Source organism: Capra hircus, chromosome 13 (assembly GCF_001704415.2).
Source record: "Capra hircus breed San Clemente chromosome 13, ASM170441v1, whole genome shotgun sequence".
NCBI classification, from domain to species: Eukaryota; Metazoa; Chordata; class Mammalia; order Artiodactyla; family Bovidae; genus Capra; species Capra hircus.
This window is the reverse complement of record NC_030820.1, coordinates 58,997,831-59,023,125: the sequence shown is the minus strand read 5'-3', so window position 1 is coordinate 59,023,125 and position 25,295 is coordinate 58,997,831. Positions and strand designations below refer to the sequence as shown.

Here is a 25,295-nt window from a genome sequence, read left to right as displayed (position 1 = left end):
AGCATGCACACAGACCTATTTAATGCCACTCAACAGCCAATTTGGGGGATGATCCAAAATGCCTCAATTGAGAACAACTGCCCTGACTTCAGAAACCCCAGAACCAATGGCTGTTGAGTATCTCCCTATGAAAGTCTATCAGGTGGATTAACCTCTTCATCTGGGCCACCGGAACAAACTAGGGCTGAAAACATCCTTACTGGCCTTAACTGGACTAGTGTGATCCCTGGCTGTGTGGTTGGCAGTCCCTTTGACCTAGGGCCAGACACCTAGCTGGTCTGCACTGTGGTGGCTGCCAACAGTTAAGTCAGCTGCCTCACTCAATTCCAGGGCTGCAGGGGGGAACCCAGGGGCCTTTGTAGACTCTTCTAGACGATGCAGGTTTTGTTTTCATGCTCTGTTCTGGCATGTGCTAATTAACATAAGCTGAAACCCTGAAGAGGGAGGGTTGAGTATATGTACACAGGGCTGGAATACATGTGTATGGAGTATGGTGTTTGAGCAGAGAGGCCTTGCAGACAGACAGGCCTTACCACTTACCAGCCGTGTGGCTTGGGCTTTAGGTTTTGGCACTGTACAATGGGATTCTTGTGCGGCACTGAAGTACTTACTGTGGTTGCTGTCATACTTCAGAGCAACCCATTAGAAAGTACAAAAGCTCCAGTCCTCATTTTGGTTTTTAATGGTCAAGGCGACAATAATTTCCAGTTTCACCAGACGAGCATTTGGTTTCCTTTCTCTCCACCTGCAGGACACCCTGCAGCCCTGCCCCAGCTGCCTCTCTGGGATCAGAAGTACCAACGCTCTTTCTCAGGATAGGTCTGGATTGGAAACCCAGGGCCTCCCCGCCACTCTGAGGACCAGCAGTGTTAGCTCTTGGCTCACTGCAGCGAGTGAAGCAGAAAAGAGAAAGTGACTGGTGATAACTGCTTAGAAACAGACTGAGCCACATTATGATTTGAAACCAGGAGATTCTGAGTCAGTGTTGATTCTGGAGTTCACTTAACAGGGGGTGGAAAGGCTTCCATCCAAGACCCCAGTGGCCCTCCTCTCCCAGACTCACACTTCATATGGGGAGGGTCTTGGCCTGGCGGGGACTACTGCCTAAGTTGGTGCAAGTCAGAACTCGGGCCTGCACACCAAAGCCATCTTTGTTACACTCTAACTTTAGTCAGCAAGAGCCTCCTACAAATGCCAGCACAAGGAGCTTGAAGCATAGGGAACCCACCTCTTCAACATGTGCTTTGCCACACATTAACAGGAGCTCGGTGATATGCTGATTGTTTCTCTTTCAGGCCAAGACACCCTGACTCTGAACTCATTGAATTGGCACAAGCTGTTTCCCAGTAAAAAGATTCCCCTACCTCTCAGGGACAGATCTCTCCATGAAATAAAGCAATGACACAGCAGCCCGGATGATGAGGGAGGAAAGGGCCAAACAGGAGGTGTAGTCAGAATCTCAACTGGCCAAGGCCTGGGGAGTATACACCTCCCAGGGTTTGAGTAAAAGGAGCAGAGGGACTGTGTGCCTCTGAATCTGACCTCACGCTTCAGGGCACTCTTGTTGCTGCCAGTTTTATCCAGGCAAGAAATTTGTTCTTATGTAATGAGTGCTACAAAGCCTTTTTCTCTTAAGTCTCCCCCCTTTCCTCCCTACATAGGGGTGGCAGGGGTCACACCTTCTGGGTGGGTGTTATGTGCCACAGGCAATTTTTACACAGAGAGGATGGAAGGAAGGCACCTCCACACACCCTAGACAAATACAATTTCATGGTAATCAAAGCCTGCCTCAGTGGGAAACGTACTGTACAACATGCTGGTGATGCTCCTTCAAATATTTTTTTTTTGGTTGTTTTTATTTTTTTCTTTAAAGTCCATTGATCATCACAAAAACCCAGGAAATGCAACTAAGGAGAAAACAAATGTCCAACTGAGATCTAAGAACCCAGAGCTACGGAGGAGACGTGGCACTGGATGCAGGGTGTGCAGGAGTGGGTGGAAGGATGGTCCCCACAGGGCAGCTGGCCATGGGAGACACGGGGGGAGATGAGGCTGCTGGCCGGGCCTGGCAGTTATGTTAACCGCTGCACGATGACGGCATTGAGCAGGTTGGCTTCCTTCAGCGTCTGGTTCTCGTCAGCCAGCTCTTTGTTCGGGAAGGTAGTCATAAGGACAAAGCTGGTGGCAGCCATGGCCGGCCGGGCGTCTACGATGAAGAGTCGGATGTCGCTGATCCTGGTGGAGTAGGGAGGCGGGTGAGTGGTGTTCTCTGCTGCCTGCTGCCCACTCCCACCCCTCACCCCCAGGCTAGAGGGAGGCCACATCACATCCCCAGGTCCCTTCCTCCACCCCATCCTCCACAGAGTGGCCAAAATGCTCATTTGGAAACACATGAGCTCATGTCACTCTTCTAAAATCCTTCAGAATTGCTCCCGTCTTCCTTGTTATAAACACCAACCTCCTGACTGTAGTCCCAAGTCCCGCCTAATTACACACCAGCCTCCTTCCCCCATTCTCCTACGTCCCCTCTTCAGTTCTTCATCGTGCTGTGCTCTCTGTTCACATCTGGTCCCTCTTCCCGGGGGCTTCTCTGCCTGATTCCTCTTCTATGATCCTCAATACACTTGCTCCACACTAACCTCATATGAAGCCTGTTAACACTCAAGGCAAGCCATTCCCTGGGCCCCACATGAGTCCTGACTTATATGGCCTATGACTGATGAAATACAGACACTGCTATTTTAGGGGAAAAAAGAGTTGTTTTGCCAAATATCTTTACTGGCAACAGTCTTCTCCTGCTAATCCCTTCATCACTCTGTGCCTCGGCTTCCCCATCTTTAAGTTGCGGAGGCAGTTTGTTTTGATCTGGCCCAGATGAGCTGAGACAGAACAGAATTCTAGAATTCTAGAATTCTCCAAGTCCGGATTTCAGAGACCTTCATAGCCTAGAGGTTGTCAGAGGCCTCCTGGGGGTTGGGAGGTAGAGGAGTGGATTGAGTGGGATGAGTGAGTGGGATGCCGCATTTTGTCCCCTCCCCGCTCCATCAACCACAGCAGTTCAGATTTCATCTGTTCTACTCTTGGGCTTTCACATCAAACTTCCTATGAACAAACAGTTCAGAACAAATCCATCTGAGGAATCTGTGACCCACACGAGGGAGAGGGAGCAGTCACTGGCTACACTTAATGGAAGAGTGGGGACCAAACCAAAGGCTTCAGACGTGCATAGCTTCCTACCCCACTGCCTCCTCCGGAGAGAGCCTGGAGAGTCTGCTGGTGTTTAGGGGGGAGAACTGCTCCCTCTACTCACTTATCTGTGGGAATTTCTGGGACTCTCTTAGAATAAGCCAGGCCCCATAATGCAAGGTACCTGTGGCTGTGGTTAAACTTCTGCACCAGCCTCCCACCATCAGCAAGCCGTATTTGGATGTTTGTGGTAGGCTGTGACTCATCGATTGAGATGGAAGAGCTGGCTTTGGCTTCATTTTCTGCCTGCTGTGCTGGAGAGCTGGTATTCAATACCTGGGGGGCAGTGCTGAGGAGAGAGGATCGCATCAAGACATGAACAGAAACAAAGCCCCAGCAGGAGTGGAATCCTGTCAAGGATTTTTACTGAGCATTTGCTATGTCTGGTGCTGTTTGCTGCTACTGACATAAGGAGTGACAAGACAGAATCCCTGCTCTGATGGAAGTTAGAGGTCCAGCAGAATTCACCTCAACCCCCAGGTTACTGCCAGCTCCCTCACTCCTGGAGTTGGGCAAGTTACCAACCCCCTTCTTCCCTGATGTCCACAACTAAACAAGAGCTTGAAGGGAAGAAAGCAGTATGCAAGAAAGCCTGGGATGGAAGAGACTGGGACCTGACGCTGGAGGACCCAACAGAAGCAGATGAGTTTTAGCCCCAGTGAGAGGCTAAGGGCAGAATGGAAGGGGGTACTCCAAGTCTGCAACTGAGGTGGGTGTCACACAGCCTGGCAGGTGACTGTTGGGATGTAAATGACAAGTCCAGATTCTTATCCTCTGATGGAATTCTCAGGCCTGCCTGCCCTAGTGCAGCCTCACTCATGTGGGTATCTCGTACTCATCGGTCAACTATCAGGAGACAGTTCAGATTTCTGGAAAGCCAACCAAGTGCCTGGCACTACAGGGACAGGGATTAATTATATAATATGAACAGGACATGGTACCTGCTGCAGTGTGGAGAGCTCAGATCTTGGAATGAGATGGACCAGGGTTTGAATTCACCCACTACCTATGGTGGTGTTGGGCTAGTTATTTAAGCTCTTTGAGTTTCAATAAGAGTAGTAACGATATTCTTTAACAAGGACCATTGTGAGAATTAAAGGGGTGTTATACTCAGGGAGGTGGACAAACACAAAATGCACACAAATTCCCAATTCTCCACAACTGTGTGGAGGCGTTATCCTTTTTCTCTTAGCAGATGTCCTGGCCTAGACCTCTGCAGAGAATAGAGGCCATTAGATGAGAATCCCCTTGCCTTCCCCCAAAGCCTCTAATTTGATCATTTCCTCCACCTCACTTCTTCCTCTGAGCTTTACAACCTAAAAAGGGTCCTCTTAGCAAATCCAACTGAAAGTGCTTTCCTAAGTGTGTTCCCTGGGACTTGAGTCCCTTGAGTTATCTACAGGAAGGTTCTGGAAATGTCACATATTATACCAACAGTGTCAGAGGCCACTAACATATTAAAGGTCTTGAGAGGTCATAAAGAAACCTCCTGCATTGCAGGAGACCCGAGTTCGATCCCTGGTTCAAGAAGATCCCCTGGAGAAGGGAACTGCAACTCACTCCAGTATTCTTGCCTGGAGAATTCCACGGGCAGAGGAGCCTGGCAGGCTACAGTTCATGGGGTCACAAAGAGTCAGACATGATTGAAAGACTAACACTTTGAGAGGTTGTGAAGTGAAGGCAAACTTATTTGACCACCATGTTCTTTTTTCATGTTAACTTCCTAAAGATCATTTCATGGAACAGTCCACGAAATGTTGCCCCAGAGCACACAGTCAGCAAGGAAGAACTAAAAACTGAACTTACTTTCTGTGAACATAAAAAATCCGGAATTATAGAGTGGAGATCAGAAGAGAACGCTGGCCACAGTTATTGGCTATGAGAAAAGCTTCTTCTATGTATCGACCTCACAACGTGTGGGACTCAAAAGATGAGACACACAGATAAATTACACCCATCACAGAAAGTTAAATGTTGCACCTGTAAATGCTTAAGATCTACTCTGTTCTGTTCATTAGTTTTAAAAGTATTAAGTCAACTCTCTAATTAGATTCTAAGTAGCCTGGCCCTCAACTGTTTATAACAGTTCCAAGTACGACAGGTAACTCATTGAAGCTGCTGCCTGCCAGAAAGGCCTGAACAAGAGAGAAGCTGAACCACATGAATGCTCATTTCCTTTGTAGTAGGAATAAACTGGGCACTAGGTGCTCTGCTGCCACAATGCTGAGTCTTGAGGCCCTGTCACCTGTTTTACAAAGATGAGCACTACAGCAAGCACGGTGAGCAGCGGAGCTCAACCCAGCAGCAGTGACACCCTCACCCCATCCCAAGTGCACTCGTGGTGTTTGCTACTCGAAATCAAATGCAGGCTTCTCAAATCTTCAGATAGTTCCCATCCAAACAAACAAATGCAAAACCTAAAACAAAACCTAAATTCATGCAACTGAAAGATTTTTTTAAATTTCTGAACTAAGAAAAATCTATTTATTCACTTTATTTTTCTAGGTAATTGGAGAAAAAACAAGGATTGACCGATTTTTGAGGGAAACTTGAGAAAAATTTCTTAAAACAGTTGGCTTCCTGATCATTTTATTTAGTAAGACAACGATGGAAAGCACAGTAAAATTTATTGGTAAAACTAAAGCTAGAACTGAAAATCAAAGTGGAACTGGCAATGAACATTTATTTAGCTGACAAGCATCATGTCTGATTATCAAGCTCTGTTGATTCATCATCTGCACTAATAACGTAGTCCCATCTTAAAACAGAGGGCTTCCCTCGTGACTTAGATGGTAAAGAATCCACCTGCAACGCACGTGGAGACGAGGGTTCCATCCCTGGATCGGGAAGATCCTCTGGAGAAGGGGGTGGCTACCCACTCCAGTATTCTTGCCTGGGAAATCCCAGGGACGGAGGAGCCTAGCAGGCTACAGTCTATGGGGTCACAAACAGTCAGACACGACTGAGTGACTAACACTTCACTTCATCCTAAGTCTCCTTAAAATATCTTAATTTTTTGAGACGTATTGTTCTGTACACACAATACAGTTAAGACATTCCAAAAGAAGAAGCATTTTCGGTTAATACCATGAAGCCAGACAAACCCAAACTGCAAGGTGTTCTGAGTCCTTCCTTAAAACTACTGGTGGGTCAAAGAAGGGTACCATGTTTTGGAGGGCAATGTGAAGATCTTTTGAGCTACCTGTTGTACTACTTCCAGTACAACATCAGGGGTATATAAAGATTTTATTAGATAACTACTGTAATGTTCATAATACTGATAATCACATAAGTACTTAATAGCAGGCACCAGTTAAGTTATGGCACATACGGAGGATAGAAAATTATGTTAGCATTAAAAAAAATATTGTAGAAATGCATTTACTGATCTGGAACAATAGCCAGACTACACTGACTAGGCAAAACAGTAGAGCATAGAACATTTGTTTGTACACACACACCATCAGATACTAACTGGATATATCTGGCTGTTAGGTTTAAGAATAGCTTTTATTCTTTATCTGTATTTTCTATTTTAGAAGATGAACACACTTTATTTTCAATAATGTATGGGAAAAAAATTTAAGTGGTGCTCCACAAAGCCGACCACAACTGACAGGAAAGTCACAGATGGATCACTCTGAGAACAGCTGTCCCAGACTAACCCACAGGCCCCAATGTGGGAGATGAAGCGGTGCGAGCAGGGTGACTTCAGTATTTTGGTCCTGGTAAACCGCAGTCTTATCTTTAATAGAGCTATGACCCTTGCTCCTGACGTGGCACGAATGGCCAGCAGGAAGGCAGAGGATTTGAGGAGAGGGCTAGTCAGAATCGCAAAGAACACAGCTGTTGGCAGACCACACTCTGATTCCTGAACATGATGGTGAGGTGAGCAAGGGCAGCACTGAGCTCAAAAGCTGCCAGAGCTAGATCAGAAAAAGGGTCATGCTGTGCAGAAGTGTGGGAAGGAGTGCCAATCAGAAGACCAGGCTCTAGTCCTGGTGGTACCGCAGGGAGCACCTAAAGGTAGCCCTTGGAGTCCAGGAGCCTCAGCTTTCCTTCTGGAAAGGACGGGCTGTACTGTGTGTCACCACGCTGAAAGCCTCTTGTGTGCACGGATCCCTCAGAAGAATACTGACCAAGTGACCCCATGCACAGCCAAAGCTGAGTGGGTCCCTGAGAAAAGGCTGCCTGTCTGTGGGTTTGTCAACGATCTGGTATGAGAGCTCTGCTGATCAGAGGTAACAGGAACTATCAATCAATCAGATCCTGTTAATATGAGGGGTTTGAATGCAAGACAGAGATAATGGCAGAGGACACAAGGCAAAACAGTCACAGGGAATGACAAAGTAAGTGTCAGGAACTGTTTAGCAGAGAAGCAAAAATAAGAGCTCCTCTAACACTGGAGCAGCAGCCTGCACAGGGGCAACAATGTCCGTGAGCTTCCCTGGATCCTGAACGATGCTGCTGCAGGCTGGCTGGATTCCTTAACCCCTCTGAATCTCCACCTCAAGTGACCTGAATACGTGCTTCAGCCTTAGAACCATCGAGGAGGTGCTCTCTGCCCTGAGCATCCTAGATGATCGAGTCCAAGCAGCGACGTGTTACCTTCACTGATCATTGTGGGACAATGCTCTATGTGCTCCTCCCAATAGTAGTCAGGAGATAAGGACCCTTACTAGCCCCTTTAAGCTGAGAAAACTGAGGCTGTACAGTCTAAGGTTATATGACTAGAAAGCAAAGAAGAGATTTAGACTTAGGTTTGTTAACGCCAAAGCCTATGTTCTCATACTTTTCCTCCCATAAAGATAAAATCTGAAGTACTTTGTAATAAACAGTAAAGAGCTGCATCAAGTGAGCTGTGCACAGGGTCTGCTGGGCCCCCAAGGAGTGACCCACACAGTTCCACCCCACCCATGCTGCTCCTTACCTGCCCAGTTTCTGACCCTCGCCAGTGAAGGCTTTGAAGGCTCCCTTGGGTTTCACGAAGTCCTCATCCCGATGGTCCTCCATGTCCAAGTTCACCTGCCCACCGTGAGCTAACCTCCGCAGCTCTGCTGGCACCTCTCTGTGGGAGAAAAGGCAGTGCTAGGGCCCACAAAGAGCAGGATGGGAATGACAGTGATGGGTACAAAAGGAGGAGAAACTTCTCATCTCCAACTGATGGGCCTCCATGGGGAGCTGACTGCTCTAGCGGCTGTCTGCCGCCCCCTTCTCTCATGCCTGCCTAGAGTCATATCTGGTGACTTGGCTCTGACCTAGGCCCAAAGTGGAAAAGTAGATACACAGGGTTTTAGAAGCAAATCTGTGAATCTGTTTCTCAATTGTGCTAAATCTACTTAAAAATTTAAATTTCTTAAATAATAAACATTTGAATTGGTTTCTTCTTTCCCATCTGCCATCTCACTCACTGACATGGAACCTGAAGAAGGGTTTTTCTGCTCACCCTCTGCGAATAGACTCCAGAAACTGGGCATTGGATGGGTCTTGGTAGCTTCTGAGTTCACCATTGTCCAGGCTGAATCCAGTCTTCCAGAGCTTCAACACTACATGAACCTATGACAACAGGAGGTAAGCAGTCCATACATTGTCAGGAACCTGGCAAGCACACCAGTGTGAACCTGCAAATTAGCGAGTTTTTTACTATTTTACTGTGTCATTACTAAAACACACAGACAGACAAACATATATACTCATGCACAAGGAGAACAATCAACAACCAATGAAATAAGTATTAACGTAAAATAAGAAGGTGATATGGCACGAGTTAAGAGAATAGGCTTTGATTTAGTCAGACCAGGATGTGCGTCTTGATCTTGCCACTCACTCACTAAGTGGCACTGAGCACATGACTCGATTGATTGAAGCTGTAGCTTCCTTATCTGTAGGGTTGCCAGCGTGCTTGGCACACAGCTCGTGCTCAACTACATTAGCATGGCAAATTTTACACGGACTATTTTGCAGTCATTAAAAATGATATCTACAAAATTTGTTAACTCCCTGTACATAGCGACAGGAAAGGGTCTAGAGGGCTAAAGAACAACATATTAGCAGCTGCTGCCTCATATTAGCAGCTGGTAGATAGAATTTTTATTTCCTTCTTGCTTGACTTTGTTTTGCAAAAAAACCAAAATGATTAAAAACAAAAGCATTATGGAGACTAATGTTCACAAGGTCATATGAAAACAGTTATGGCACTGAAAAAGAATATATACAGCTGAGTCACTTTGCTGTTCAGAAGAAATTAACACAACACTAAATCAATAAAATAAAAAATGTTCATGGCATAAACTTCAAAATTGACTCATAGCATTATTACACTTAGTAGAGAAGGGGGGACCTCCTATGCACAGGGGAAAAAGGACTGAATAACAATAAGAAAAAGTTTTAAAAGTATGTTTCAAGCCTCCCTGGTGGGGGTCTAAAGACCAAGATCTTTAACCTTGTCCACAGCACCAGAGAACCCTGGAATCACTATCCCTCTGCCTGAGACTCATGGAATGCTCAGAAAACTCCTTTATTTGTCCATCCACTCTGCCCACCCCAACTTATCCAGCTCCCCCTGCCACCATCCAGCCAGATGAGAGCTGTCTGTGATTCTCAGGTAAGCCTTTTCATTCATGGATGACACAGCAAATGTGCTGCCTCTTCCCTTTCAGAGGCTGCTGATTCATGGGATTAACTTCTCCCCCAAAGTGATTAAACAGTCCACGAGCTTCCCTACAGAAGATGGATGCAAAACAAAACAAAACAAAAAAGAAGATGGATGCACGCTCACATCTTGGCCGGAATGCCGCCTCCTTTCTCCTGCCACGTAGGCAGACTCTTCCTCTGGTGCCGCTCCAAGGCGGTAGCCACCGCCTGCAAATGGCTATAAAAGACAAGTTCACAAACACCTAAGGAGTGGGTCAACAGTGATCAAGTTATTCAGACAAAATGTTATTTCAAGATTATTAACTAGGAGGTATGCCTTCTCTAAGTAGCAAACTCAGAGCTACAGGGTCAGGATTGGGGTAAAAACTGGAAAGGTGTGGCTGGAGAGAGTGCTTCTTGGCTAAAGGGAATGGCTGCTACTAAGATCTAGTTAATCACGACCATGTTGGAATCTCGGTGCAGGATAACACCAGATACTTTTTTGATTTTCACAAAGAAAGCAGAAATTCAGATTTTATGTAAAATAGATGGCTACTGATTTAATTAAAATAAAAAAAATAAAGCAAGACATTAAATCAAGTTGATCAGGCCAAACAAAACAATTGGCAGAAACTGATTTAGACCACAGGTTTAAAAACTTTACCCCAAATCTTGATTTCATGTTAAAAGGTAAGAGAAACTGCACTGCTCTTCTGCACAAGAGGAAGTGAGCAAATGAAAAACAAAAACAAATTCAGTCACTAACTATTGGGTGACGAAGGCCTCCTTCCCCCTGCTCTGGAACCTCAGTTCTATGGGCATAGACATCAACCCCCTATGCTCACTCTTGGTTTACTGGTCTCTCCAGGGCTCTTGGTCACTCGTTCCACAGCTACAGCTCCATGCTCCTTGGCACCTTTAAAGAGATCGTCCACCAGCTCGTTGGGACTTCTCTTCCTGGGAGGGCCAACAATCTGCTGTCCACTTCTCTCTGAGCCCCCAGCATAAAACCTGCACAGAAAATACACATCTAACACCAAATACGCTTAGAAAACATAACCGAGCATGTGCCAGGCTCTGGGCTAGGAGCTGGGCACAATGAGGCAAAGGGTACCAATGCTCATTTTTATGGAACTTACTGTCTAGGGGGAGACACATGTAAAGAGGCAGGCAGGCATACTGCAGTGTGAGCCACAAAAAAGGTAAGGAAGGGGTCTCTGGGAATACAGAATCAAGGAGAACAGTCAAGGGTTCCCAGAAGGGTGTTTTCTGGGCTGAACCTTGAGGATGATGAGTTTATCAGGTAAAGAAACCAGAAAAGGGCATTCCAGGCATGCACAACAGCACATTAGCTCTGGGAATTAAACACCAACACTTTTCCAGGAGATGATCACTATGTTCACGGCGAGAAGCAGCTACCACTAGCAGCTCCGGATTAATGGTGGCAGTGGCGTGGTTAGTACAAGCAATTAGGTTCCACTGTTGGCTCTGTCACTGAGTGATCTGGGCAAGCCAGTGCACTGAGCTATACCTCACTTTCCTTCTTTGAAATGGAAGGGAAGAACCACATGCCCTACCTACCTGTTCCTTAAGTCAGGGCCGTGAGGTTCAAATCAGCGGATGTATGCAAAAGAACAAGCACAGAGTAAAGCACACATGTAAGGTGGTTTGATACCGCACTGAGAGCTCACCCAAGCCTCACTTCGCCTTGCAATTCTTGCGACACACACCAGGAGGATGATGAGAGCGGGTACTGGAGGTGGTCAGCGAAGCTCAAATATAAGCCCCAAGATACCCACATCTGCTTTGTAATGGGCCAAGCAAAGCTTGAGATTAAGTTAGCACTTTAGTTTTTTAACCTGGGTTTGAAAATCTGCAGTCATATAGCTTTGGCTGGCTGCTTCCTTCTCACTCCTATTCACAGCTAAGTCAACAGCACATCTCAGTGGGGAGAACCGAGAATCTATAAAAATTAGCCTCAGCCTTCTATGTCTTGACATTACCCAGGGAATGGAGGCAAAACCCTAGGCCTTGGCATGAACAAGAGGACCAGTGTCATTAGGTCTGAAATGCTGAGGGACCAAAGAGGTAACTCCGGATGTGAAGTAAAAGGTCACTGCCTGGAGGATGTGACCAGGCAGGAGAACTAGGAAGAGGTTATTTAAGAGTTGGGCATTCACTTACGTGATGACACTGTCTTTCAAGGGGCATTAAAACACTGAAATTAACATTTATTCCTGAACTTTGAGTATATTTAAATAGAATGCTGAGGTAAGGCAAAAGTCACTACACAGATGAAAACAAAGAACAGAACATATGCAATTTCTGAGCTCACTTCCCAAAGACTGACCACAGTGAGGTAACTGCATTTCCATAATGGTTATTACACAGTGTTCCTCAGGAATGTCTGACAGACCCAGGCAGATTCCATGGAGAACCAAACCCTATAAAATGAGGCTGCAGCCAGTTCATCCTTGTTCATTCCAGGTAAAGTTCTATAAGGTCCTTATTATGGGATCTCAAAGCCCTGGCTTATGAACTAGGAACCTATGATCAAATGCCTTAAAAATATTCATGGCCTTGACCCGGTATTTTCATTTCTAGAAACTAAGATAACCTGATACACAGAGATGTTCACAGCATTGACATCTACAGTGGTAAAAAAAACTGAAAATGATCTAAACATCAAACATTCCATATCATGGACTATTATTATAGTCAATGAAAACACTTATCAAGAATTTTAATGACATAAAGAAATATGCAGCATTATATATCAAGGTGTAGCATTAATTCCACAAAAGCAAGAAACAAACTTATCTGACCTTCATCATGTAAAACACAGTATCAACAGGCTACCTTTATACACAGAACCAAGACTTAGTAGAAATATGCCAAAATATTAACTGTAGTAACCAAAGGGTGGGTGAGTGTTATATTTTTTTCATTATGCTGTATTTTCCAAAATGGACACCAGTTTTATTATAACATTCCTAAAGGTTAAAAGCAAGCCAACAAAAAACAGTACTCTGTATAACAGGGGAATATACATTTGTAAGCCCATTTTCCTGTTTATTATGTACTATATTACTTTTTCAATTAAGGAAAAACTGGAAGGAAATACACCTAAATTATTGAAAAGTATTGATACCTGGCTGCCTCTGGGTTGTGATACTATGAATGGCTTTTTTCCTTATAGATTTATTTCCTTTTCCCTAATATTCTTCAATAAATACATATTATTTTAAAAATTTAAAACAACAACAAAAAACAAACCTCGAATGAAAAAAACAAATGGTAAGAAGACAGGGATCACTTCTAAGCTACAGGGAGTAGAAAACTATTCCTAGTATGTGTATGACTAGCCCACAACTAATGGTTAATGATAATAGAGCATGTTTATCCTTCTAAGCCCTTCCAGGTAATTATTACAGAATTTCATGTGGACTGTGCCCTCAACAAAGACTCACCTCTGACCCTCCTCTTCCTCCTCGTCTTCATCTTGGTCATGAATGAGGTCTCTGAAGGATGTCACCCTATTATCGCTGGAGACACAGAAAGGAGCAAATTGATCTCAGTTCAGTTCAGTTCAGTCACTCAGTCATGTCCAACTCTGCGACCCCATGAATCGCAGCACGCCAGGCCTCCCTGTCCATCACCAACTCCCGGAGTTCACTCAGACTCACGTCCATCGAGTTAGTGATGCCATCCAGCCATCTCATCCTCGGTCGTCCCCTTCTCCTCCTGCCCTCAATCCCTCCCAGCATCAGAGTCTTTTCCAATGAGTCAACTCTTCCCATGAGGTGGCCAAAGTACTGGAGTTTCAGCTTTAGCGTCATTCCTTCCAAAGAAATCCCAGGGCTGATCTCCTTCAGAATGGACTGGTTGGATCTCCTTGCAGTCCAAGGGACTGTCAAGAGTCTTCTCCAACACCCACAGTTCAAAATCATCAATTCTTCAGCCCTCAGCTTTCTTCACAGCCCAACTCTCACATCCACACATGACGACTGGAAAAACCATAGCCTTGACTAGACAGACCTTAGTCGGCAAAGTAATGTCTCTGCTTTTGAATATGCTATCTAGGTTGGTCATAACTTTTCTTCCAAGGAGTAAGCGTCTTTTAATTTCATGGCTGCAGTCACCATCTGCAGTGATTTTCATGGGGAGTTAAAAAAAGGTAACCCCCATCATCAACTGCCAAAAGTTGCGGACACTGAGGTTTAGGTTTTTTGGTGGGGCAGGAAGAGGATCTAGGTGGAAGAGGGTTATCTCTCTTATGTGTATACGCTAAACAATGTGATATTTATTTATTCAAGGTCACCCAGGACAAAGAATAAATAGGAAGTATATCAAGAAGTAAAGTGGAATCCAATTTAAGCTCTCCTACGGGAGAGGAGGGAACCGGATAGGGACTGTACTACTTTAAAAACATACTACCGGATAGTGATTTTCATCATATAATTTTTAAATATTGGGGGGATGCCTGTGTGTCAGGCACTGAACTAGATGCTAGGTCTATAAAATTATCAGGCACAGTTCTTACCCTTTAGTTGCTGACAGGTTAGTGGCACTCTGGCCTGGAAACCATCCATTAAATACTGTGCAATAGGGGCTGTGACAAAGGAAAGCACATGGGACGTGAGAGCAGTCTTCTGTTCTAGGTGGGGCTGGGGGTGGTATCAAGAAAAGCTTCACAGAGAAATGCGGCATTTGGACCTAGTGCTGATGAACGAGAGGCCCATCAGTCACCTGGATGATGGATGGTGGTGATGGTGGGGAAAGGGGACCAGCAGGGCATTATAGGAAAGCAGTACAGGCACACACAGAAACCAGCGACAGCAACACATTAAAGGACAAATCAAGGAACAGAAATGACACAAATATGTGCGTGAAGAGGCCCCTGTCTGCTTCTGCTGTAGGTTCGTCGAGTACAGGGTGCAGTGGAGGGGGCCCACTAAACACGTTATGAGAAAGGTTAACCCCCTCCTCTGATGCTGTCTTACACTGCCACTTTTTTCCTAGCTTAGATTTGTCCTCAAGGAACAATCTTAGTTTTTCAAGATCATGAGACATACAATTTATAAAAACATTTTCTGTATTTCTTATGGGGAAAAAAGTTGTTTCTCTTTAATACAAGGGGAAGGGTGTAATAGCAATTTAGTGAGGCCAACAAGGAGTTGTTTACTCCCATTCAGTCTTGAAGAAAGATTTATTTCAGGGAGACAATCAGAGGACAGAATACCCTCTGAGGCTCTACCAACCAGACATAGGAGGACAAACAGCAAATTGTGTAGCAAATACATTCCTGCCTGAGTGAGCTGAGAGCAACCTCCTGGGCATTCCTTCAAGCTCTACACAATATGGTCTAAAAGGGTGCAAGTGATTAAGATCTGTCCTAGTGCCTTAAAGGCCTGTTGTTTAGTCACCAAGTCGTGTCCGACTCTTTTGTGATCCCCTGGACTATAGCCTGCCAGGCTTCTCTGTCCATGGGATTTCCCAGAAAAGGATACTGGAGTGGGTTGCCATTTCCTTCTCCAGGGCATCTTCCCAGTCGAGGGATCGAACCCAGGCCTCCTGCATTGGCAGGCGGATTCTTTATCACTGAACCACCTGGGAAAGCTAATTCCACTCATTACTCTTCCCAACGGATTTTTCTACAGATGCTCAGCTTATCATCTATGGGAAAAAAAAATTCTCTATCTCTCCATTGTTAAACACCTTCAAATACACATGTGTACAGGGAAAAGACCCTGATGCTGGGTAAGACTGAAGGTAGAAGGAGAAGAGGGTGACAGAGAATGAGATGGTTGGATGGCATCACTGATTCAAGGGACATGAACTTGGGCAAACTCTGGGAGAAGGTGAGGGACAGAGGTGTGCTGCAGTCCATGGGGTCACAAAGAGTTGACACAACTTGGTGACTGACCACCACCAATACCACCAGCTTGAGCAAACCACTTGCTCTGGCTATAGGCCTCTTTCCCCAAAAGTTCTCGATCCCAGCTTAGCTTCCAACTCTGGGATCTTGGGCATGCTACTGAAATTCTCCAAGTCTTCATTTTCTCATGTGAAAATGGAAACCACCAGCACCAACCTCGTGGGTTTGCTGTGAACAGCTGGGGTGCTGGCGGACAGTGCAGCACATTTCAAGTGCTGCTCCTGAGCAGCAGTTATCAAACCGCTGGTCCTTGAACTAGGAGCATCAGCATTTACCCTGGAAATTCAGACAGATGCAAATCCTTCACCCTTACCCTAGACCTCCTCTATCAGAAACCCTAAAAGGAGTATCTAGTAATCTGGTTTTAGGAGTCCTCCAAGTAATTCTGACACACGCTCATGTCTGAGTAATGTTCTGGAGTAATGTTCTGAGAGTTACCTTAACAGTACAGATGTCCTAGGGACATCACCAATTTAAGGATACTGGGTCTTGTATCTTCCACAAATTGGCAAAATGTCTCAGAAATTTCAACTTTTCAGGATCAGAACTCTATCTTCCAGGCACCCTGAAGCGGCACAAAGGTGCTCTGTCAGATTAACATTTTCTGCAGTGACAGAAATGCTGTATCTGTACTGTCCAATATGGAAGCCACTAGTCACATGGGGCTATTGAGCATTTAAAATTCAGTAATTGAGCATGAACAGCTGAATGTTTGTTTTATTTAATTTTAATTAATTTAAACAGCTACCTGAGGCTAGAGACTACCATATCAGACACTATAGTTTTAGAGAATCAGACAACGGTGGTCCCTAGCATTTTAAGAAAGTACAGTTTTATTGAATGAAAGAAGAAAAAAAAGGAAGAAATAACAGCATTCCTCTTACTCAACCCTGTGCTAGGTACAGGGGTGGGAGATATTAGAAAAGAAGGTAGTTAGCAGAAGCAGAAGTTTTGGATTTAGACGAGTTTGGGTTTGAATTTGCTGTAAGGGCAAACGTGTTATTCATACTAAGACTCAGCATCCAGACCTGTGAAATGGTGAGCACCCTACCTACTTCCACAGTGGTTACTGAGGTATAAGAAGATAATGTATGAAAGAGTATCTGGCAGAGCCAGACAGATGGTGGGTGCTTCTGAAATACTAGCCCTTTCACCTCTAGGAACTTACAATTTACTCAGGGAGAAAATATTCTGGTAATCCTCAGAAGAATTCAAGACAACATAGGAGAGATGTCATTGAGTAGTATGCAGATATGGGTTGTGAATGGAGTTTGTGCTGCCTCTGGGTTTGGGGATTACATACTTAGTAGAGAAGGTGGGGAGGGAGTTAAACATGAAAGGACACCAAGGATTTGCACAGGTGGAAAGGAAGCAAGAGACCAGGCATGTCGAGTCAGATGAGAGGCTCAAACAAAAGCAGAAGAACCAAAAACTAAGGCAGAACTGAGACACCAAACAAATCAGCTGGCTGAAATAAAGATTTAAGAAAGGAGGAAAAGGGGGATAAGATGAGGATGGCAGGTTCACTGAAAACTCCTGAGGATGCTGAATGTCCACAGGCAGAGGCAGTACATCATTCTGGCTGAGAGCTGAATGCTGGAAGCAGAAACAGATCTGCTTTTAAATCCTTGTTTGACTAGCTGTGTGATCTTGGGAAGAAGCCCAGCTTCAGTGTTTTCATCTGTGAAATGGGAAAAATAACAGTAGCCACCTCACAGGGTTGTAGTAAAGCATTAAAAAGATGTAGATGTAAAAGCTTAACCCATCACAAAAAAAAAAAAAAAAAGCTTAACCCAGTGCCTGGCAGCTGGTAAGCGCTCAATAAATGATAACTGTTATTATTGAGGAGTTTAGACTTTCTCCTGTAGCTATGGTTAACCTTTTTATGTCCCACAGCCCTCTGAATATCTGATAGAAAGCTACGAATATTTTTGCCTGAAAAGGTTCAACATATATACAAGTTATTATGTACAATTTCAGGTAATTTATGGACCTTCTGACATCCATTTCATAGATCCCTCCTAAGAGGTTAGGCTCCATGTTAGGAGCTTACTAACTGAGTGCTGTGCACGGAGGCAGTGACAACGTGAAAGAGTAAGCGAAGATGACAGTCGCGGGCGGGGAGAGCTCCGCAGCAGGCTAAGTGTCCTGCAAGTCAGGTCAAAGGGGAAAGGCAGGCCCCATACAGAGTTCCTCTTGGGTGCTAACACATGCCTGCCTTCTCCTGAGAATGCAATTAGCATTTACCATCTGCACAAGAACAATGATGTAACACATGGTGCGTGCCCTCTCCCTTTTCCTTGGTTTCACCTAAGCCCAGTACCAAGTCTGAGGCTTAACCAAAGCAAAGTTAGACCTTTAGAACTGCATGTGTGTGCAAGTCTTTTACTTCTCTTGGTCTTAATGATAAACTCTATTTCCTTGGTTCTTTAACTCTTCTTAACATATGAACTTGTGGAATGAGACAGGGAACAAATAAAAGAATGGGGAAGGTGAGAATGGATGCTACTAATGGTAATACTAAAATGGCAGTAATAGCAGTTAACATGTTCCATGTTGTATTAACTCATTTATTTGCCCATGTGAATAGGCACTACTATCCTTCCCATTTGACAAGTAATGAAACTGAAGGACTGGCGATGTTGAGTAACCTGCTCAAGGTCACAAAGCTCTCCAGTGAGCTGGGATTTGAAGGTGGGTGGTGAGGCTTCCGGCCTAGGCTCTAACATGAATGTGGGTGGTGAAGCTCCAAGCCCAGGCTCTAACATGAAGGTGGGTGATCAGGCTCCCAGCCTAGGCTTTAACATAAAGGTGGACGGTCAGGCTCCTAGCCTAGGCTCTAGTATGAAGGTGGGCAGTTTGGCTTCAAGCCCAGGCTCTAATAAACCACTGTTTGGATTAGACTTTGGGTCTACCAGAGAAGACAGGTATGAACATGTGACTGACATCACAAGCTAGGTTTCAATTTCTCCTCCTCTCTATTTCTGTGCCAACACCCAACAGTAATCTGGTGTGCCTGTGAAAGACACTGCAGGAAATCAGCTGTCTCTATGAGCAGCTGCAGATGAGCCCTTACCCTACCAACCAGGTCCCAGACAGTAACATCCTGCTGTGTCATCAATGACACCTCACAGGTTAGCATCTATGAACAACTGAAAGATGTCCTGCCTATGTCTCTCCTCTGGAAATAGAGAAGTAGTGAAGGAAACAATGACAGCTGGGATTAGTGTTCCTTCTTAAAAGAGGGGAAATCTAATTTAAATCTCAGATGTCCTCAGAGAGAAACACAATTTATCACTTCACAACAGCAAAGAAACCCTATATATGTGTTCTGGAGTTGAACGCAAACTCAAACTAATTGAGGACATACACCAGAGTAGGAAAGGCTTCAGCAGAGAAAGGAGACGTGGTTCACACACCTTTAAAGGAAGAGGCCCAGCCTGTCTCATGCAGTCCTGCAATAATTACGGCAATGTGCAGATCACAGTAGTGATCTGCTCTAAGAATCTTGGAGTCAGGGCGGCCAGGACAGGGGATGCAAATGAGATCACAAAGGTTAACACTGCTTCACAAAATAAGACAAGGTCTCCCTAATCAATTTGGGAAAGAGCGGGTTAACAGGTTTAGTTTTTCTAAGTCTTTTTAATAGGGTAATAGGCATCCTGAAATATTTAAAGAGCCTTTTTAAAGTCATCTGGCCTAATCTTTTACGTCTACAGCCTCCCTGAAAGGAAGCACTTCAGCTTCAACTTAAAAACTTTCAGAGATGGAGAAGCCACTCCTCACATTTCATAAATAAGAGACCTCCCCCCAAACATTTAAATAGTTGGTCCTGTGGTTTCCTCCAGGACTGGATCATAAAGCACACTCAGTTAAGAATCCCACACCTCCACACAAAAGGAATATCTTGCAAGAAACTACTACCCACCAGTCAGTCTTTCTCCCTCAAACCCGCTAGTCCAGGTGCCCAGGCCTGAACCCTCTGTCAAATCAGGAAACAGTCCACCACTGCTGGAAGCACACCAGTGTAGCAATAACTGAAGTTGGCCCTTACCTGGGAGCTGTGCCTCTGGATACTGAACTGGGGGTTGCCTGCGAAATGGTCACAATGTCTTCGTCCCCTCCATCCTCATAAAAGCTTGCTAGGGCGATCTGAAACAGACAGGCAGTAACATAGGATCCTTAAACAGGCCTTCTTCTAACATATTCCCTTTGAACACAAAGGAGCAAAGACACAAAAATACGGCCCACGCTTATAAGGCAGTCTGTATCTGGTGAGCCATAGAAAATAAAACCAAAAGATTAGTGGCCCAACTGTTTTCATATCACCTGAAACAAATTCCACCTACTAAAGGAAAAAGAAGGCAAAAAGGAAAGCTGGGATGGAGACACTGCTCAATGTCACTTTATGAGGAAATGTGATCTAGTAGAAGCAGTGTACATTTACTGAACACTATTTATGTGCTGCGTCGTTCTGCGTGCAACTCTATCTGTGTTAACTTATTTAATCCTTACAGAACCCTATGGAGTTAGTGCTATGGTCATCTCATCTTATAGCTGACAGAGAAGTGGTGGGAAGAAAACTGTCTGAGGTACACAGTTGGTAGAGTGGAGCCAGGATTGATCCCAGGCACTCAGGCCCTTGCTCTCCGCTCTCAGGTGACAGCCAGGAGTTGGAAACTGTGAGGTCACTACAGATGACTACTCTTACTTTTTCTCTGAGGCTGTTTCATAGTCTGTGCAATGGGGACACCCATCTCACCAACTGTGCAAAATGGATGAGAGGATCCATTAACATTTATGCACAGTCATGTCTTAGCTCTATATATACAGAAAGAATATGGACCTCTTTTAGCCATTTGTGACTGGATGTTTCATGCACGGACTCAATGCATAGGTATTTACTAATCACTGCTTCCCTGATGGATCAGACAATAAAGAATCTGCCTGCATTGCAGGAGACCCGGGTTCAATCCCTGGGTAGGGAAGATCCCTTGGAGAACGGAATGGCTATCCACGCCAGTATTCTTGCCTGGAGAATCTCATGGACTGAGGAGCCTGGCGGGCTATCGGCTGCAGTCCATGGGATCGCAGAGTCGGACAGAACCGATCGACTGACACGCTGCACAATGAAGTAAGAGCTCAATGAGGTCTACAGAGATGACAAGACAAGGCTCCTGTCCTCAAGGTCACCACACTGCAGGAGACAGGGAGCTGCTGTGGGACACAACCAGCCTGTAGGAAGCAGCGTGCCTTTTACACGACACACTTCAGCAAGCCAGCCAGGATGCACTGTGCTACGTGACATGCACTGAACTGGTATCAAGGGGGGTCTATGTCCAAGTCGTGGGCAAGTCACGTCACATACGTGAGCGTGCTCCCACACTAACAGCATGAGGAGACGGAGACTGATGACCTGCCAACTGTAACACGGGGAGCTTCTAGGTCTTTCAAGCAGAAGCTGCACTTTGCATTTTCACCCAGCACAGGGGCTTTACACCATATGTCTATGCAGTTGTGATGCTTTACCTAACTTTATGCTTTCGTGAAGCATGTAAATAGTGAAGTCAGCAGACCCAGTTCACATCCTAATCCCTGGGTGTGTGACTTTGGGCCTATCACTTGCCTTCTCAGCTTCCAATTCATCAATTTCCTCAAATGAGTAAGTTTTCTTCACTTCACAGTGTGGCGAGGATAAACCAAATCATGTATGTAAAGTGCCAGGGCACGTGGTGGCAGAGCTTAATAGAGCTTGGGCTCTGGTATCAGACAGAACTGAGTTCTAATGCCATTTCTTCCACCTGGTAGCTAGTGAGGCTTTCAGCAAATTACTTAACTTCCCTAAACCTCAGCTTCAAAGTGCAATGCTTAAATAATTTAAGATACATAAAGCTCATGGTTCAGTTCAGTTCAGTTCAGTCGCTCAGTCGTGTCCAACTCTTTGCAACCCCATGAACTGCAAATAACTTAAGATACATAAAACTCATGGTAGGCACTCAATAAATATTAATCATCATCATCCATCGAAGATGTAGGTTGGCCAAAAACATGTATGCAATTCTTTCTACAATTAATCACTGAGTGAGTGCCTATTACGTGTCAGGTGTTGTTCTAGACACAGAGGATTCAACAGTTTACCAAAATCCCTGCCTGGTGTAGTTTATCTTAATCTCTTCTCAATCAGTAAGTATTTTATGTATGTCTAATACCTGCCAGTGAATTACACGATAAGCTCCAAGAAGACTCCCATTTTACAGAGAAGTTACTCAATAAAGATGAATAGGATCCAACTTTGCGTCACAACCCAGTTTCTCCCAGCATGTAGGTACAGAGGGGGCGTGTGACTGGGGCTGCGGTAATCGAAATGAACGAGCACCTCGTGCCCCCGCCGCCCCGCTCCACTCGGGAGCTGGTCAGTCCGGCCCGGGCTGCAGCTGAGACTTGGCGCGGCAGCCACGCCCCCAGGGTCCCCGTCTCCACGCGGGCTGCGGCAGTGCCCAAAGGCTCGCCTACCCGAGAGCCAGGCAGAAAGGGAAAACGAGGCCCGACAGACCAGGTCAGTCCGGGCCTGGGCTGGCCTGCGTTTCCCCTCGCCCAGGACGAGCTGGCGACGCGTGGCAAGCGGCCCCAGGACCCTGAGGCCTGGGTCGGGCCGCAGCCCGGCGGGATGACTGTGCGCTTCGGCCGCCGAAGGCTTGAGGCACCAGGTGTCTGCTCCCCATGGTATCCTACCTGCCCGACGCGGCCCCCCTCCCGGCGCTACCTGCAGGTCCCAGCCGGCCGACTCCAGGAAGAAGCGGGCCCGATCCTCCTCGGCGCCCGTCACCGCCACGAACTCCCTCAGAGCGTCCTGCCGCTCCGCCGCCATCTTCGCCCGGTGCGCCGCCCAAACTGCCCCGGGTATCACTGCACAGCCTCAGCCCCGCCGCGGCGTTCCGCCCTCCGCTTGACCAGGTCCAGCCGAGTGGAGCCCGCCCGCAGGCCCCGCCCCATACAGTGCCTAACGCAAAACCTTCCGTGCGGGAAACGCCGCCTCTCTGCGCCCTCTGGCGGCCGCAGCCCGGACCCTCAGTCTAATGGCGGGGAAGGGAGGGCGGGGAGGATGAGAGGCGGGGCGGGTCCTCCACTGTGTACCTGTGGAATGAAAGATCCCCAGAGGATTCAGTTTCACATTATTCATTGAGTCGTTTCCTCATTTCATTAATTTATTCTTTCGTTCATTCACTTGTTCAACTGAGTGGAACCAAGGGCCTGGTGCTCTTTCAGTTCAGTTCACTTCAGTTGCTCAGTCGTGTCCGACTCTTTGTGACCCCAGGGACCTGCAGCCCGCCAGGCTTCCATGACCATCACCAACTCCCGGATCCTACTCAAGCTCATGTCTATCCCATCGGTGATGCCATCCAACCATCCCATCCTCTGTCGTCCTCGCCTCCTCCTGCCTTCAATCTTTTCCAATGAGTGGGTTCTTCACCTCAGGTGGCCAAAGGATTGGAATTTCAGCTTCAGCATCAGTCCTTCCAATGAGTATTCAGGACAGATTTCCTTTAGGATTGACTGGTTTGTTCTCCTTGCAGTCCAAGGTACTCAAGAATCTTCTCCAACACCGCAGTTCAAAAGCATCAATTTTTCAGCGCTCAGCTTTTTTATAGTTCAACTCTCACATCCATGAATGACTACTGGAAAAACCATAGCTTTGACTAGAAGGACCTTTGTTGGTACAGTAATGTGTCTGCTTTTTAATAAGCTGTCTAGGTTGGTCATAGCTTTTCTTCCAAGGAGTAAGCGTCTTTTCATTTCATGGCTGCACTCACCATCTGCAGTGATTTTGGAGCCCCAAAGAATAAAGTCTGTCACTGTTTCCATTGTTTCCTCATCTATTTTCCGTGAAGTGATGGGACCAGATGCCATGATCTTCGTTTTCTGAATGTTGAGCTTTAAGCCAACTTTTTCACTCTCCTCTTTCACTTTCATCAAGAGGCTCTTTAGTTCTTCACTTTCTGCCAAAAAGGTGGTGTCATCTGCATATCTGAGGTTATTGATATTTCTCCTGGCCATCTTGATTCCAGCTTGTGCTTCCTCCAGCCCAGCATTTCACATGATGTACTCTGCATAGAAGTTAAATAAGCAGGGTGACAATATACAGCCTTGACGTACTCCTTTCCTGATTTGGAACCAGTCTGTTGTTCCATGTCCAGTTCTAACTGTTGCTTCTCGACCTGCATACAGATTTCTCAGGAGGCAGGTCAGATGGTCTGGTATTCCCATTTCTTTAAGAAATTTCCACAGTTTGTTGTGATCCACACAGTCAAAGGCTTTGGCATAGTCAATAAAGCAGAAATAGATGTTTTTCTGGAACTTTCTTGCTTTTTTGATGATCCAGTGGATGTTGGCAATTTGATCTCTGATTCCTCTGCCTTTTCTAAATCCAGCTTGAACATCTGGAAGTTCACAGTCCATGTATTCTTGAAGCCTGGCTTGGAAAATTCTCCAAGCCAGTTTTGAGCATTACTTTTCTAGTGTGTGAGATGAGTGTGATTGTACAGTAGTTTGAGCATTCTTTGGCATTGCCTTTCTTTGGGATTGGAATGAAAACTGACCTTTTCCAGTCCTGTGGCCACTGCTGAGTTTTCCAAATTTGCTGGCATATTGAGTGCAGCTCTTTCACAGCATCGTCTTTTAGGATTTGAAATAGCTCAACTGGAATTCCATCGCCTCCACTAGCTTTGTTTATAGTGATGCTTCCTAAGGCCCACTTGACTTGGCATTCCAGGATGTCTGGCTCTAGGTGAGTGATCACACAATTGTGGTTATCTGGGTCATGAAGATCTTTTTTGTATAGTTCTTCTGTGTATTCTTGCCCCCTCTTCGTGCTCTTACAGGGCTGGGCATTAGCAGGGAGCAAGACAAAGTCCCTGCCTTCTTGCTCTGGTGGAGGGAATGGCTACCCACTCCAGTATTCTTGCCTGGAGAATTCCATGGACAGAGGAGCCTGGCGGCCTACAGTCCATGGGGTCGCAAAGAGTTGGACAAGACTGAGCGAATATCACTCTTGCTGTTCACGTTGTGAGAGCCTTGAACAAGGCACTCTCTCCCAACCCTTCCGTGACTCTTCATCTCAATCTGTGTTAAAAAAAAAAAAAAAAATGTCTGAGGGCTTGGAAGGCCCCTGTGAGGTGCACCAGCTAGCTCTCCATCTCATCTCCTAGGTTTCTCAGCAGCTTCCTCTGCCCTGGGCACACTGCCTCTCTTGCTGTTCCTGGAAGGTGCCAGACAGGTATTTGCATCAGAGCCTTTGTGCTCCCTTTGCCGGGAACACCCTTCCCTCATGGCTTCCTTGCTTTCTTCAGCCTCTGCTCCAAGGGCACCTTTTCAGACACAGTCCTGTCACAGAGGTGCTCAGCTTCTTTGCCCTCTTTCCTCTTGCCACCCTCCCTGGGATGCTGTTCTCTTCCTCCTCCCCTGGTCACTCTTTTACTTA

General features: G+C 45.9%; 1 protein-coding gene across 3 annotated transcripts; it reads right to left on the bottom strand.

Annotated features, from left to right (window-relative positions):
• On the bottom strand, positions 1,827 to 23,074 carry NSFL1C (NSFL1 cofactor). Of its 3 annotated transcripts, none has more exons than XM_018057640.1 (10): positions 22,581 to 22,850; positions 19,872 to 19,969; positions 13,350 to 13,424; positions 11,461 to 11,466; positions 10,725 to 10,890; positions 10,025 to 10,117; positions 8,693 to 8,802; positions 8,177 to 8,314; positions 3,371 to 3,535; positions 1,827 to 2,235 (listed from the first exon to the last, which is right to left on the bottom strand). In XM_018057640.1, exons 1-10 carry the CDS (start codon positions 22,683 to 22,685, stop codon positions 2,073 to 2,075), a joined length of 1,119 nt encoding a protein of 372 aa, XP_017913129.1. In that variant the 5' UTR covers positions 22,686 to 22,850; the 3' UTR covers positions 1,827 to 2,072. The 3 variants fall into 3 exon arrangements, with proteins under 3 accessions (XP_017913129.1, XP_017913127.1, XP_017913130.1); XM_018057638.1 differs by having other exon boundaries at positions 11,461 to 11,493; positions 22,581 to 22,739; XM_018057641.1 differs by lacking the exon at positions 11,461 to 11,466 and having other exon boundaries at positions 22,581 to 23,074.